The sequence below is a fragment of the Cyprinus carpio genome, chromosome B2 (genome assembly GCF_018340385.1).
Source record: "Cyprinus carpio isolate SPL01 chromosome B2, ASM1834038v1, whole genome shotgun sequence".
In the NCBI taxonomy this organism is placed as follows: Eukaryota; Metazoa; Chordata; class Actinopteri; order Cypriniformes; family Cyprinidae; genus Cyprinus; species Cyprinus carpio.
In genome coordinates this window covers 13,194,908-13,210,986 of record NC_056598.1, presented here as the reverse complement: position 1 = coordinate 13,210,986, position 16,079 = coordinate 13,194,908, and the positions used below count along the sequence as shown (strand labels likewise).

General features: G+C 35.5%; 1 protein-coding gene across 2 annotated transcripts in view; it reads right to left on the bottom strand.

The window, feature by feature from the left end:
- The window catches only part of LOC109078112 (F-box and leucine-rich repeat protein 7), a 36,694-nt gene extending 20,970 nt beyond the window's left edge, over positions 1-15,724 (bottom strand). Inside the window, exons 1-2 of one of the 2 annotated variants that reach the window (XM_042718119.1) lie at positions 15,166-15,719; positions 12,027-12,116 (exon numbers count right to left, since the gene is read on the bottom strand). In XM_042718119.1, coding sequence (XP_042574053.1) covers positions 12,027-12,116; positions 15,166-15,202 — 127 coding nt within the window. In that variant the 5' untranslated portion in view covers positions 15,203-15,719. Of the gene's footprint in view, positions 1-12,026; positions 12,117-15,165 lie in introns of both variants that reach the window. The other variant, XM_042718120.1, reaches the window with a different exon arrangement.
- Between the last annotated feature and the right edge of the window lie 355 nt (positions 15,725-16,079).

Sequence of the window (16,079 nt, the reverse complement as noted above, 5' to 3'; positions counted from 1 at the left end):
GGCCACTCCTGGGAAGGTTCTCCACTGTTCCATGTTTTTGCCATTTGTGAATAATGGCTCTCGCTGTGGTTCGCTGGAGTCCCAAAGCTTTAGAAATGGCTGTATAACCTTTTCCAGACTGAGAGATCTCAATTACTTTCTTTCTCATTTGTTTCTGAATTTCTTTGGCTCTCGGCATGATGTCTAGCTTTTGAGGATCTTTTGGTCTACTTCGCTTTGTCAGGCAGGTCCTATTTAAGAGATTTCTTGATTGTGAACAGGTGTGGCAGTAATCAGATCTGGGTGTGGCTAGAGAAACTGAACTCAGGTGTGATTAACCACAGTTTTAACAGGGGGGCAAACACTTCTTCACACAGGGCCATGTAGTTTTGGATTTTGTTTTCCCTTAATAATAAAAACCTTCATTTAAAAACTGCATGTTATGTTTACTTTTGTTATCTGTGACTAATATTTAAATTAGTTTGATGATCTGAAACATTAAAGTGTGACAAACATGAAAAAAAAAGAAATCAGGAAGGGGGCCAGCACTTTTTCACACCACTGCATATAATAAGAAAAAATGCATTTTGTGGTGAACGCAGCAGGCAGTATATAAGCACACGTAACGCGCCATTCCTGCATCTCACTCTCACCTCATGTTTGAGGCTGAATACAAATGATCATTATAATTAATGGACAACTAGCCTATATCAGGGAAAATACACCAGCACAGTCCGGCGCAGAAAAAAAAAAAGTAAAAAAAAAAAGCCCAAGATGAAGCATGTGCATCACTTTCAGGCAGCTACGTTCATAATCCTGTGAAGCTTTTGACTGTTGACATTAACATGTTTTAATGTCGGTAATAATTTCACCACCACCAATAACGCATCTGACTTAATATTCTAGTTTTCATGACTTAAAATGTATTATATAAAAACAATGAGGCAATAATGATTGGTTAATTAATAATAATCATATTTTTTCATTGAATAACACTGTTAAAATACATAATATAATACAAAATAAACAATTTGCATTATTACAAATGCCTGCAAAGGGCACCAAAGGCCTGATAATTGCTGTTGTTACACTTACAGGACGATAAAATCCTTGTTTAATATTGACCAAACATTTAATTCAAATATCTTTGGCCACCTTTTAGCGATAGAAATCCCTCTTTAATTTCTTCAACAAAAACATGTGGACATCACAGCCCTTTCCAAAATTATCCATGGTTTTATAGTAATAATACTGCTTAATTTTATTTTGTGTGATTTCTGAATGCTTGAGACTATAAAATCAATTAGGCATTATTAAAAGCATAGCCATAGGTAACTGCCGAGAGCTACAGTTGTAATTTATAAATAATACAATTTATTACAGTTTATTTATTTACTTTTATAATTTATTAAAGTTCTATTTTGACCCCTTATAGTAGTTTTTTTTGTTTTGTTTTGTTTTTTGGAGGGGGAAAATAGGTATTTTTCTGTTTTTTGGACCCATTTGCCCAGCAGCGGCCCTGGATATTATTCATACGTAGAAAAATATACCCGTTTTTCAGTAGGCTGAATATAATTAGCTATTATAAATATCATATTAGCCTGTATTTTAATATCTGTGCATCCCTATTGAGTCTGTTGCACTTTAGCATGCAAGAACTACCATGTGCACATCTGCCGTTGTATTATTAATGCACTGTATGGGGAAAAATTGCAGTAGAATGACTCAAATATTGAAAACCTGCAGCAATCCCATTACCAAACCTCTCTCAGACTTGCAAAGACTTAAGCACTGTGGAAAGAAAAACAGTGTGGTTGAGTATGGGAATCTTTAAATGCCATACACTGCCAAGTGTCTACGGAAATCAAATGAATTTCCTCTCTTAAACCTCTACTGTTGAATCTCTGCAGCAGTGAAAACAGACAAAGAAAATATACCTACAAGCTCAAACTCAAGCCCTTGCTCTCCTGCTGCAGGTCTCTCTCACCTCTGCTGTGGCCAAACTCTCTTTGTCATGACACTATGGGCAACACTTCACCTTATACATCCAGAGGTTAAAACAAAACAGCAGTCCGATTACATCCATATCGTTTTGTTAAACAGCCAAACCTTGTGTTAGGAAGGGTTGTAACACAGACACCTGTGAGAAATTTCCCTTGGAAAACAATCACTTTCCTTTGCTGCTGAGCAGCTTTCAACACCACTGGTACTTGGGTGAAGCCAACTAGTGGGAATTAATTTTTCTACAGTCCTTTCAGCGTCTGAGATGCTTCAAAACCTAGTGATTTTGCTGCACAAAGCCTACATAGTCACCTGACTTCTGTGGCAGAATACTGTAAAAAGCATAAATATACAAGGCACACACATTTAGGAGAAACCATTTGAAAAAAAAATAAAAAATTTAAACTTTTTGTGCACTTTTGTTTTAATTGACAATACAGACGTTTACAAAAGATTTCTATTTTAAATAGATGCAGTTCTTTTCAAATTTCTATTCATCAAAGAATCCTGAAAAGAAGAAAATGCATTACCATTTCCACAAAAATTTTAAGCAGCACAGCTGTTTTCAACATTGATAATGAGAAGAAATATTTCTTAAGCAGCAGATCAGTATATTAGAATAATTTCTGGAGGACCATTGACACTGAAGTAATTATGCTGAAAATTCAGTTTTGCCATCACATCTATTCAAATAAAAAATACTATTTTGAAATGTAATAATATTTCACATTTTTTGACCAAATAAATGTTAAGCATAAGACTTAAAAAATTTCAAAAACATTAACAAATGTTTCTGACCCCAATGGTAGTTTATGTATGCATTATAATAATAAACAATTCTCTAACTATTTCCACTATCTTGGATAGATTTACTGAGCATGTTGCAGTGCATTCTTGGATTGCATACTTAATGAAGGATAAATGCAAATAATTATTTTTATCATAATTTATGGACACAATGATGAAGCTCAGATCTATCTATTAATGCAAGTCACCCTGTAATGATTTGTGTGACAGCGCTGAAATAACATGGCCTTTCTACAACTTTTTTTTTTTTTAAATATTCTAAACACTATTCTCAAGTTCATAACTCAAAATGGGTTTTGCAGGATAATGAAGTCACAAAAACTTGGAGAAATATAAGCAGCTAAGCAACATCTCGCTCAGATCTTGTTTTATCCATGCCATTAATTCAACTCTGGACTCGTAAATCTGACTGGCCTTCTCTTGGAAGAGCCACGGATGGGTTCAAAAGACTGTTACATCTCTTTCCCACCAAAGCTCAAAGTTTAGATGAGGCGTATTATTCAGCACACACTCATGAAGGCCATCTTCCGGGTGGAACCTCACAAATCCTATCGTGTTGCACCGCATACCTCCTTACCAAAGACTTCTCTCCAACACCCACTCTGTGTCATGCCAAAGAAAATTTGTCCAGACCAGGCCGTCCAGAGCTCAGATCATAAAACTTGGACTTGAACTGGAGTATTGCAGAAGAAGTGCAAACTGAACTGCTCTACAAAGTTCCAATCCGGTGCTTTGTACCTCTAGAGCAAAGACAGGAAATCAAAAGCAAAGCGAGACTTGAGATGACCAAGCAACAGCTGTGAAACTGTTGGCCACAGACTACCTCAGATGTCTGATTTTGATTTTTCATGTCTGTAATGAAAGATCCGCTTGATCTGACAGTCACACCCACCCTTCGTGCTTTGGGGAAAAGCATGCCATAATCCATTTTCAGCGTTCCCACTTCTTTTGACCAATGCATTTCAGTGTATTTTCCATAACCTTTCCAGTCCTCCATACTAGATAGGGATATAATGGATTTTTAAAATCATTTAATAAAGAATACATTCACCGAAAATGAATTTCTTTGCAAATATATATATATGTATATATATATATATATATATATATATATATAAATATATATATATGTATATATATATATAAATATATATAATATGTATGTATATACAGTCATGGCCAAAAATATCGGCACCTTTGGTAAATATGATCAAAGAAGGCTGTAAAAATGAATCTGCATTGTTAATCCTTTTGATCTTTTATTTTAAAAAATTCACAAAAATCTAACCTTTCATTGGATAATAAGAATTTAAAAGGGGGGGAAATATCATTATGAAATAAGTGTTTTTCTCAAATACACGTTGGACACAATTATTGGCACCCCTAGAAATTCTTATGAGTAAAATATCTCAGAAGTATATTCCCATTCATATTCACAATTTTGAGCACTCCAGGGTGATTATGAACATGAAATTATCCATCCAAGGCTTCCTGTTTCACAGAAATATAAATATGAGGGAAAAAAAAGCCCAAATTCCCTTAATCATCCATCACAACGAGAAAAACCAAAGAATATATTTCTGGTGTGCAAAAGATAATTGAGCTTCACAAATTAGTGAAGTGGCTTTAAGAAAAGAGCTAGAGCAGTGAAAATTCCCATTTCCACCATCAGGGCAATAATTAAGAATTTCCAACCAACAGAAAATGTTATAAATCTGTGTGGAAGAAGATGTGTCTCTATATCGTCCTAATCCACAGTGAGAAGGAGAGTTTGAGTGGCTAAAGACTCTCCAAGGACCACAGCTGGAGACTTGCAGAAAAAAAGTTGAGTCTCTGGGTCAGAAAACCTTAAAAATAATTGTCAAACTGCACCTACATCACCACATGTTGTTTGGAAGGGGTTTCAAGAAAAATTCTCTTAGCTCATCCAAAAACAAACACCAGCATATTCAGTTATCAGACATGACTGGAACTTCAAATGGGACTGACTTCTATGGTCAGATGAAACTAAAAAATTATCTTTTTAGCAGCAAACACTCAAGATGTGTTTGGTGAACACAGGGATAAAAAGTACCCCATGTGTACAGAGGTCCTGGACATCTTGTTTAGACACATGACATCATGGATTCTATCAAATACCAACAGATTAAAAAATCACTAAGCGACTGACTCTTATAATGGGCCATGTTTGGATATATATATATAGTTTTCTGCAAAGCAGCTCTTTACAGTGTTCTTTATGAGAATGGTTTAGATTTTTAATTATAGGCAGGGGTGCAGATTTTGACATAAAGCCCATCCACAGAGCAATAAAGCTGCCTGGCAAGGAATGCAGAAAGAAAACATGTCACTTTATATCTGTTTTATGCCTCATTCAAATCGCTCTACAACTTGCAGCTTATTTGAAAAATAAAGTGCAAAGCATTTTGCTTTAATAATGTTCGAGGAATGTTAATTTATTATGTAATAACAATGGATTTGCAAACTGATTCGTTAGATATCAGTTCACTTAAATATTTCCAAAGCAATATATCTATAAAGTTAACAAAAGGAGACCTGCAGAGAATTTTTAATGTCTTCTTTCAGGTTTTAAAAACTCTTTCCATAAACTCCAGGCATGGAAACTAAATTTAAATGCACACTTGTTCTTACTAAATCAGGCAAGTCTTACAAAAACATCTAATGTAAACATGAAAAAACAAACTCCTTATTTATGATAGCGTTGTGCGCATCAACAGTCCTTCATGAAATCAAAAGATATTATCTGCAGTATCAGTCAGTGTGTACAGTGAGTACAGCCAGCAGCAACATAAGCAACCACATTAAATAGATGGATAGATATATATGTGAGTATGAGGGTGTGTGTGTGACCCCGAGACACCTCTTCAACATGGAAACGTATCTCTCACCGTGAACTTCAACTCAACCCTGACTCCTCTCTCTCCAGCACGCTTCAGATGCTGAGATCAGATTTCTGCATGAAAAGAAGACTTAGAGGAACCACACTTTGTACAGCAACATAAACCATCTATATCAGATCACTTTAGAAAGGCACTTTAGGGTGCAAGAGAGCCTTAATAGTTGTTACCACGTGTTCTATTACAGTGACCTTCCCTTTCATATAACAGGTAGTCTATACTTAGGCCCTGCCACACCTGTAATTAAGATGCATTTTAATCAGATTACAACACTATGTACAGGTGTAAACTGGGTCTGAAAGGCTTTGAGCTTGTATGTTTTCGACCACTTCCAGAGGTAGTCAAAAAACCATTTGACCGAATTGCTTTCATAGTTTAAACAATCATGTTGTTAAAAGCATTCGAACAGCCACTGAAGACAGCTGCCTTCTCCTCTTATTATGGGATATATTGTTAAAGTGTGCTAGCCAGACGGGATTTAAACTTGGCCGGTTGAAATCTTAAATTCGGTTTGAAGGCGCAAAAAAGGTGTTCTCTTTCCAGTTCTGATTCTAACACAACCCCAAAACATTTGGCATAGTTCTGTGGCTATTAGAGAAGAAACGAAAGCTGTTGCTCTCTGTATCATTTTCCGTTGTCTTCTTTTGTGTTATTTACTTATTTTGCAATATTAGATTGAAAGATCAGAAAAAGCCCATTTATACCTGCATATAATCTGGAAAGAAGTGGTCGAAAGTGGACAACAGATTAAAACACCAGATATAAACGGAAATGTGTTAATTAAATTAAATTAAATTAAAAAATAGTTATACTTTTGGTTATCCTTCACCAAACTGTCTACTCGCCATACAAGTGAAATATTATAAATGATTTACTATATGATTTACTAAATTGGCTCGTGGCCTTTGAGGCTACAAGGATCCTGCTTTGTGGCCCCTGAGCTTTCCAAATTTAAGACACTTTGCCTAAAAGCAGCATGTGATAGACATGATATGCACTCAATAGAACATTATTCAACCACAGCACAAAGTGTTCCTTCATTTGTTTACATAGACTGACTGATATATGAATATGAAGCTTATAAAATGTCTACCACTGTCCATTTTCCAACACTGTATAGAACAATATTCTAATCTAATAAAGACTACTCCTCCTTTGGGGAGTCAGTCTGCACTCCCTTCAAACCCAAAGTCAAGGAGAGTGAATTCCACTGGCCTGACGTACGTTTTTACTTTCACAGTCTTTCATACAGGAATTCAAAACTACTTCGAGCTTAGTAAGAGCCTAAGTGTAATGTCTAGGGAGAAAAGTATCGAAGGGATGGAAATCATAGACCTGGATGACTGTTTCAAACACCAATTTCAAGGTTCAAACTGAAGAATGAAAGATATTTGATGTGATGTATAACATCTGTCATTGCTAATAAGTTAACAAACTGTAAAAAAAAATAAGGGAACTCTACGGTGAAAAATTCAGATGTAACAGAACTATGTTCCCATCAGCTCATTTAATTAAAAACAGCTGAGCATGCCCTGCTTTGGAATAACCTTGACATATAATTTAAAACAAACTTTTTTCTGATAAATCAGCACAGCCTTAGCCAAAATCATGACTATCATCCAAACCTACTAAGAACCGTGCAGCCTCACGAAAAGCTCCTTGGGTCATCTTTAAGAGTTGTAGTTTACAGCTCAGGGATTAAAACAGAGAACATATGTTTCTTAAAGATGTAGCTAGCAAGGGGCTAAAGATTACTTCCAGCAGGACTAGCACAGCCTGCTAGGCTAATTACATCTGATAAAATCAATCCAGCTTTTACTCTCGCCTGGCCTGGGTATAAACTTTAAAATAAGAGAGCACACCTTCAACAAAAGATGTTATCATCCACAAATAACTGTACATTTTGGTGCATTTTTGGCAACTTTGCACGAACAGCTTGATTTATTATTTACAAATAAAGCATTGTTTCTGTACTATGCTACACTATCAGACAGTTAATTTACAGTTTAAAAGTTTGGGGATGGTAAGTTTTTTGGTAACGATTGGTAATGTATTAAAAATAATACAAATAAAATAAAATAATTTTTCTTTTCACACTATTTAAACAATAAAATATAATATGTAATTGTGATTTAAATAACTGTTTTATATTTTAACATACGTATTTTAAATCAAATTTACTCCTGTTTTGGCAAAGCCAAATTATCAGCAGCCATTACTCCAGTGTCACATGATCCTTCAGAAATCATTTTAATATGCTGATTTGCTGCTCAAGAAACACTTCTTATTAATTTTAGTGTTGAAAACAGTTGTGCTGCTTAATATTTTTTTTAAAACGGTGATAATTTTGTGATAATCCATAGCCAAGATAACCTTCAAAAGTCAGGTAGGTTTTTAATTTTTTGATAGTCTGGATAAATAATAGCTTTATACTTTCATAATAATCATAATAATATTGTCGTTTTTCAATCAATACTGACTATTATTATGCAACCTAATAAAAATACCTAATAGCATTATGCAACCCATGATGGAGTTGAAAAGTGATCTGGGTCAGATTGGTTTTGGGTCAAGTGCTACATTCCATTTAAAGTAACTGATCTTTGAAAAACTGAACTGCTCACTGTAACACATTTAATCACTTGGAATGTTCAGAGGATCAAAGCGGGGGGCATCAACAACAGCTCAAGACCGCTGTAAGGGCTGCTGATGCCAAATATCCCATATAAATAGCTTCAGAAGACTGCAGGTTTTTTCTTAAATGAAACTACAAAGCACTGACAATTTTGAGCTGACATGTTTTTACTCCACAATAAAAACACAGCACAAGCAACAGTGTTCAAGCTCCTGTGGGGTTATCAGCGAGGAAGTGCTGGTAGGAAAGGGCCCTCTCTCAGAACAATACTATCTGACAGCTCTGAAGCTGCTCTGCCCACTTCTCCTTGGTCAAATGGCCCCATGACTTACTACTAACAGTGGCAAGTTTAGTGCTCAGCTTGATACTCCGAAAGGCTAGATGACTCACTATGGAGCAAATGAGTGGCTGCGCTTTTCCATCTCAGGAGTGGCAAACAATGAGGAGCCACACATACACATTAAAATGAAATAACTCAAGACACAAAAATGCCTAACCTAATCTAAAAAAAGGACTCCCAAGTTTGTCCACAATACATTCCTTAAACTACCCCTGTAAAATGCAAACATGTGGAGACTAAATGACCACCCACAATTCATGTGGGTTTAGTTTCAAGCTTTGAATAAATTGAGAGTATGCTAATTTGGTTCTGTCATTTTACTCTAAGTTTTCCTGTATGCTGTAAATATGTCACATGTAATATTACATTTAAAGGTGAAGTTTGTCATTTTTCTGATGCTAAAATATTTTCTCCTCTCCAAGTTTATTATCCTGTTTGTTTGAGCGGTTCAACGTGTAAAGTTCTGGCACAGCCAGTAGTGTAAGTAACCATGCTAAGCATGGACAAAATTTCAAAAAAAAAATTGGACGTAATGTAAAGTATTTCTGTTCTAAAAATTGTACTTCCGGGTTGGTACAAGTTTCGGAGAGTTTTTTTCGTTCATGGCTCTTCATGACTTAGAAGAGGGTGGAACTCCTTATATGGGCATTTCTCCCAGAAGAGCGCGCCCGCACACATATCGACCAGAGCGAGAGCAAGAGCGCACCCATCAACGTGCTTCATTCAACAGCGCTGCACGGGACTCGCTCGGGAACAATGTCTCCAAAGAAGGGTGTTTTTAGTATGGGAAAGATAACTTTGTTCAGCTTCCTAAAGAACCCATCGTTATGTAAACAGTGGATGCAATTTGTTTTTCGGGAGCAGCAACGCAGTTTCACAAGCGTGTTTGTTTGACGAACATTTTATAAACAAGGCCCCAGCTATAAAAGATCCCAGTCATGATTCAGAACTGCAGACGGTAAGTGAAACTGCATCAAATGTCTGTTTTGTTGGCATTCGACGCTCAAGTGCCCGTCAATCTTTAGCTCTGCCTACGGTGCACCTCCAGGAGCTCGGCTTTTTCCGGAGAGAATCGTAAAGCTGTATCTTTCTTTTATAAATATGATAAAACTAAAGACTTTTTGGAGATATGAAGGATGCAGTACTACTTTATAGGTACTTAAGATTAACATGAGATTGGGTGAAACTGTGTGTGTTATGTCCCCTTTAACTAAGCTTACAAACATAAAAAGGCACTTTTAAAGGAAAAGTCCACCCAAACTCATTTTCTCACCTTCATGTCATTCCAAACCGGTATGACTTTTCACTACTGCAGAACACAAAAGAAGATATTTTGAAATATGTGTCAATGCTTTTTTGTCTATATCAAACGAGTGCACTGTTGTTTTGGACCCCACTGACTTTCATTACATAGATAAACCAGTCAAAACATTCTTCAGAATATCTTATTTTGTGTTCCACAGAAGTGAGAAAGTCATATATAAGTAAAAGAATTATGACAGGATTTACATTTTTAGGTGAACTATCCCTTTAACACCTCTGCTGGTCGCAAGACCAAATTGTAAGCAAAGAGAGACAATGGCTTGGTCTATACAGAGCAGTGGCTACAGCGTCTTCCCATCTGCAGTGTTTAAGGCGGAGCTGGTGTAAATCAAAGCCGCAGAGGCAGTCATTGAAAGAACCGCTCTGACATTACTGTGGACAGGCTGAGGAGAGACGAGATCTGCTCTCGCTGAGGGCTGGATATACTGCAGGCCGCAACCACACACACACACCACAGGTTGGCTCTGAGGATGCCCTCACTGGAGAACAACCTTCTACACTGCACACGCTATCCACCCCCTTCATGTCTACTTCATGTTCCCAACCAAGTCCATGCACAGCACATTTTACATCCACGACCACTGAGAAATACACATTACTCCCTGTTCTTTCTTACATTATTCTATTAACCTTCAGATTTACAAACCCAATGAAATTGCTTGTTGAGCATGTTCTTCCCATGATGATGCATTGTTTTGTTTTTTTTTGTATTAAAACAGGAAGTTTTTAGCAGGAAACTACTTTTTCTGGCTATTGTTTATGAGGTTGATTTGCTACTTGCTAGTTGTTTGGAGGAGGCATTGGGAAAGGGACATTCTTATTAAGTATCTGATTGGACAATAAACTGTTTAGTGCAGGACGAATCATCAATAAAACTGGTCCATTTTCCTTGATGTGAGAGACTGCAAATTTTAAATGTTCATCTGGCTAATTTGGTCAAATTTAAAAATTACACCAACTTATTTTTATTTATTTTTTATGTAATATTTTGAAATATTCTTAGAATTTAAATAAACCGCTTTCTATTGTATTTTAATTTATTTTATAATGTAATTTATTCATGTGTTGCAAAGCTAAATTTTCAGAATCATTACTCCAGTCTTCAGTGTCACATGATCCTTCATAAATCATTCTAATATGCTGATTAAATAAACATATTGTAGAAACTTAATTTTCTGTAAAGTTGCTTTGCAGTGATTTGTATTGTAAAAAGCGCTACACAAATAAACTTGAATTGAACTGAATTGGTGTTCGAGAAACGTTTCTTATTATCTTCAAAGTTGAGTTGTGCTGCTTAATGTTTTTTGTGGAAACCATTAAACATTTTGGATTTTTTGATGAAAAGAAAGTTCAACAGTTTAAATCTTTTGTAAAATAAAATAAAATAAAGTTGTTGTTTTTTTCAAGGTAATGACCCTAAACCTTTTAACAGTAGTGTATATATGACCTCAAAGCTAACAGACTTGGACTAAATGCCACAAAACACAAATTTTGACATTATGGGGTTTGTTTGGAATCATCATTTGTTTATTCTGGGTATGATTTATAAGAGCAGAATCATACCAACAGTTTTGTTCTAATAAATCCCTCCCAGAATAATAAACCAAGAAAGCCTTGCAAAAAAATGGCCTCAAAAGCCAGCCTCACAAGATCTCCAGCATTTGTCTTCTTATTTCATCCACATTCACACAATTCACCCAAACACACCCAGTCAGATTCTTCCCCCTGAGGCAACTCTAAGTACCACTATGGATTTGGATCAGATTTGGAGACTGTATTATGGAAAAGAGAAAAGGTATAATAATAAAAAAAATAATAGTATATTATTATAAAAAGAATAATAATAATAATAAAAAGAAACTCCAGAGGGTTTGTGATGGTCAGTTTTTTTTTTTTAAATTTAAAGTTTTTATAGCCTCAAAAAAAAAAAAAGTTCCACCAAAATAATCAACAAGTCAAAAGGAGCAAAACAAGAAAAAACAAAAGGCTAGCTAGTGATGGTTAATGAAGACCATATGCCTACCTTCACTGGTAGCTGCATTCTTTGGAGCTTTGGTTGATGTCTGATCTGTACTTGAACTCAGGTCGGAGGAAATACTGGAACTGCCTTTCCCTAAAATCACAAAGAACACCCCAGGACACATCAGGACACCCAGAGCAACAACACTAATAGAGAATCAACATATTAGCCTCAAAAAGCAAAAGCCATAGAAAGAGATACTGTATGCAAAATGCTTATATTTAGCATACTTACACATCTGTACATATATAATGCTCACAAAGAACAGCATTAAATATCAAGACTTTATTTTATCTGTCAAGAGTGCATAAATAACATAAATAAGCCTATAATAAAAGTGAATGCAACAGGGTTCACCAAATCTTACGATAAATGCCAGGCATTCTTTTTCTGTCCATCACAAACTTAGAATAACAAACCAGATGCCTCCCACAGATACTCCCCAATGGCAGGGACAAGAAAAAAAATGAAAGCTGAAGCTTTTTACAAATCACATTACACAACAACTGTGCCCAAAAAAAACACAGGCCCAGCTAAATTTGAATTAAGAGTGCAAGATGAGGTACTGTTCAGTTGAGTTCATCACATAAAAAAATTCCATGTTATATAAAGATGATAAAAGATACTAGAAAACTAGAAGCCAAAAAAACTTTTTTGGTGATGATGACATTTTTTGGAATGCAACATGAGAAGCCTTTTGTCTTATAGTGTCTGAAAAAGTTGATTCCAAATGAGGAAAGAAACAATAGTAAACTTAAGCTTCATGTTTCTTTGTATTTGGAGTTTGACATTTATTTCGAATCGACACAGCCAATAACCAGCAGAACAAATGTATTTCTGTTTTTTTTTTTTTTGGGATAATGGTAAACCTAAAACAACATGCCCTGGTGTGAAAGTTTCCTAAACACTCCTGTTTGTTTCAATGGCACTTGAGAGCATCAGGTCACATATGAGGCATGTTTACAGGCTCCATGAGAGAGAAAACACAACCCGAGTTCACATAAGCTTTTATTTTACCATAAATGGCCTGACTGATGGAGCTTCCACATGCTGAGCAAAAAATGTGTTTTACTCTGTAAACAAACCTGTTTTTCACTAAATAGTCTTCTAGTGATATCACTAAAGACATTTCAGGCCAGTTTTTTTTAAATGATCAATGGAATCTGCTCAGACACTAACCTTGAATGCAACGTCTGGTTACATCACATGCATTGTTTATTGTTCATTGTCTCTGAAGAATGTGCTTAATTGCTAATGAGATTAATTGGCTGAACAAACATGGCATTGATGGAATTCTACAAAGCTATCGCCATAGATGCTCAACCATATGATTTGCATGAAATTTAAAAAAATAAGCAAGGACTTTTTATGATTTTGGAGAGAACAGTGAATAAAGGCTTACTTTATGAGGATCAAGATTCATAGTAAAAACAGTGCATACTTTTAACTGATATCTTTTTATATGCAAGGTACAAATGTTAGATAGAAAGACTCTCTAAACCAGGTCCAAAGATTGCAGTGTTTAAATTACATAATAGCTTTAAACCAACCGTAGACCATATAGTATGTGACTGAACACTTAAAAAATAAAGGCCTTTTAGCATCCTAAAGACAATCATTGTATTATTTGTTGTAGGCTTGATTTATTTTGTTATTATGCACTATATGTTTGACTGGTTTCCTTAGGATAACTTATTTAGGTTTTTAAAAAATAGTTGCACTGGAATAGATCCAGGACATCCTGATTTTATTTTGAGGAAGAAAATATGGTCTTTGACTGTGACTGCCTCTGTTAGAGGTTCATATTAAACATGAACAAACATTTGCTTTAAAGCATTCATAATGCATTAAATGCTTGTACAGTATTGTTTGTAAAACCAATGCTGAAAAGGAAAACTGGAATTATTTAAAAACATCTCACAAGTGAGACTGTTATAGTAAGTATTTAATGCAGTGAAGCCACTTAAACACCACTTAACATGGAAAGGTATACATTTACTATTTGTTGGCTTACAAACTGCAGTTTTTAATGTATAGTGCATTTGAATGAAACACAGACATCATCTTGTCTTAATTAAATCAATGGAGCTCCTAAGTAGAAATAACTAAACTAATCAGTAGACAGCATCAACTTTGTAAGGATCTCAACAGCGAAAGATAACAGCAAACATTGCAAAAGATTGTGATATGTGAAATATGCAAATAGGAGAGCTGCGTGTGGGGAGTTGGTGGTTTTCTCACTGAATGCCAGTCTTGAGGGCCAAACCTTGACCTTCCAGAAAAATCTGGTGTGCTTTAAAAGACCACAAGTCTCTCACGCAGCCAAGAACTCACTCTGTGAGAGCAAAATCTTTGGCATGAATGCTCATGGTTATTAGGACATGATCAGTAGCAAGCTTTAACATTAAAATGGACAGTCTCTGCCCTGACCTCTAATCGCTGTCATATTCCTATAAGTTGGGGGGGGGGGAATGCTTTGTGCACAATTGCATTGTGCACCCTGGTGTCCGAAAAACTCGTTTCTTATCAGCTCCAAACCCAAAGCTCTTTAGTTGTCATAAATCTGCTTTAAGAACCATGCTTCCTTTTTAAAGCAGCAAAAAAAAATTCTTTTTTGTCTGTGACAAAAGATAATCAGAGAAGGATATGAGTCCTTTCATGTGCATTTATACTTAATGAATTTGAAAACAAAAAATAGATGTAAGGCACTAAATATATTCCTATATTCTATATTCCTATGCAGAAAATTTACTATTTAAGCACCAGGGCTTTCCTCGGTTCAATCTAGCAAAATGCAGTTCAAACAAATATGGGAGAATTATAATTATTCTGACATAATATATATTTCTATTATATATATTCATGTGATATGTGTATTTATAATGGCCCAGTGCCAGAAAATCAGAAAGTCTTTCAACTGCAAGTTTAAAGGGTCCCTTAAAATGTATCAAAACCTATAACAGAAAATGACAAGTATGCTCTAAAATACAGTTGATACAAGAGATTTCTGCAAGGCTAGTGTTGCCCACAAAGAATAAGGGGGAACAGTGACGTTGACACAACTATGGCTGCTGTACACCGAGATTTAACAGTGGAAAAGCAGCATTGTGGCTGGCTGTGAGAGTTTGATTCTGGCACTCACCTTCACTCCCGCTCTGTTTCCCATTGTTCGCACCCATCCTGTGGAATGCATAATCTACCGTCTGCTCTCCGTAAAAGTATCCATATGCGTAAAACACATACGATTGAAGAAAAGATGTGATGAAAATCCGCCAAAGACTGCTTCCAGATACAGTTCGATCCTGTAATGCAACTAGAAAAGTAGAAATAACGGCAAAAGTCTGAGCAATTATTATGCAATCAGTTAAAACTCAACGCAGTTCCACAAACGTCAGTTTTAAACTTGTATTGCTTCAGATACAGTGTTGGCTATGCATTTTCTTCATTTTAAAAGCTCTTCGTCTCCAGACAGCGCGTAGTCATCCAAAGGAGAGACTGGAAACCAGATACTTGTTGCGTCAGGAGCACGCATACGCTCTTGCAGAATCTGTTACCATGAGTACATGAGCGTCTGCTGCGAGCGCGAGTCACTTTGACCTAATATCCTCCCTTATTCCTGTACAGTAACGCAGTGCTTTTAAAGCCACGATGTCTCATGTTGTGGCAAGCCATTTTAAAATGCATGGTTGAATGAAAACTATTTTTATATTACTAGTAATTTTTTTTATTGCTTTTACTTAGTAACTACTATTTTTTTCTTTTCTATTTAACTATAGCGTTTAACTATATAGTAGCCTGGGTATGGCAAGTAAGTGTATATTTATATACACAATGAACTTCATATACAATGTTAATTCAAACAGCTTTGTATTAAAGTGATTTTAAAAAAGTGATTTTTAAAAGTCAGGTTACATAAGAAACCTTTTACAAAAGGTAGTGTCTAGTAGTGCCAAGTTTTAAATATATTCCATTACTCACTATACTTATCTCAATAAATTGACAACTAAATATTCCATTGCTACTACAAATTGCAAATTGTTGCCATTCATTTTATTA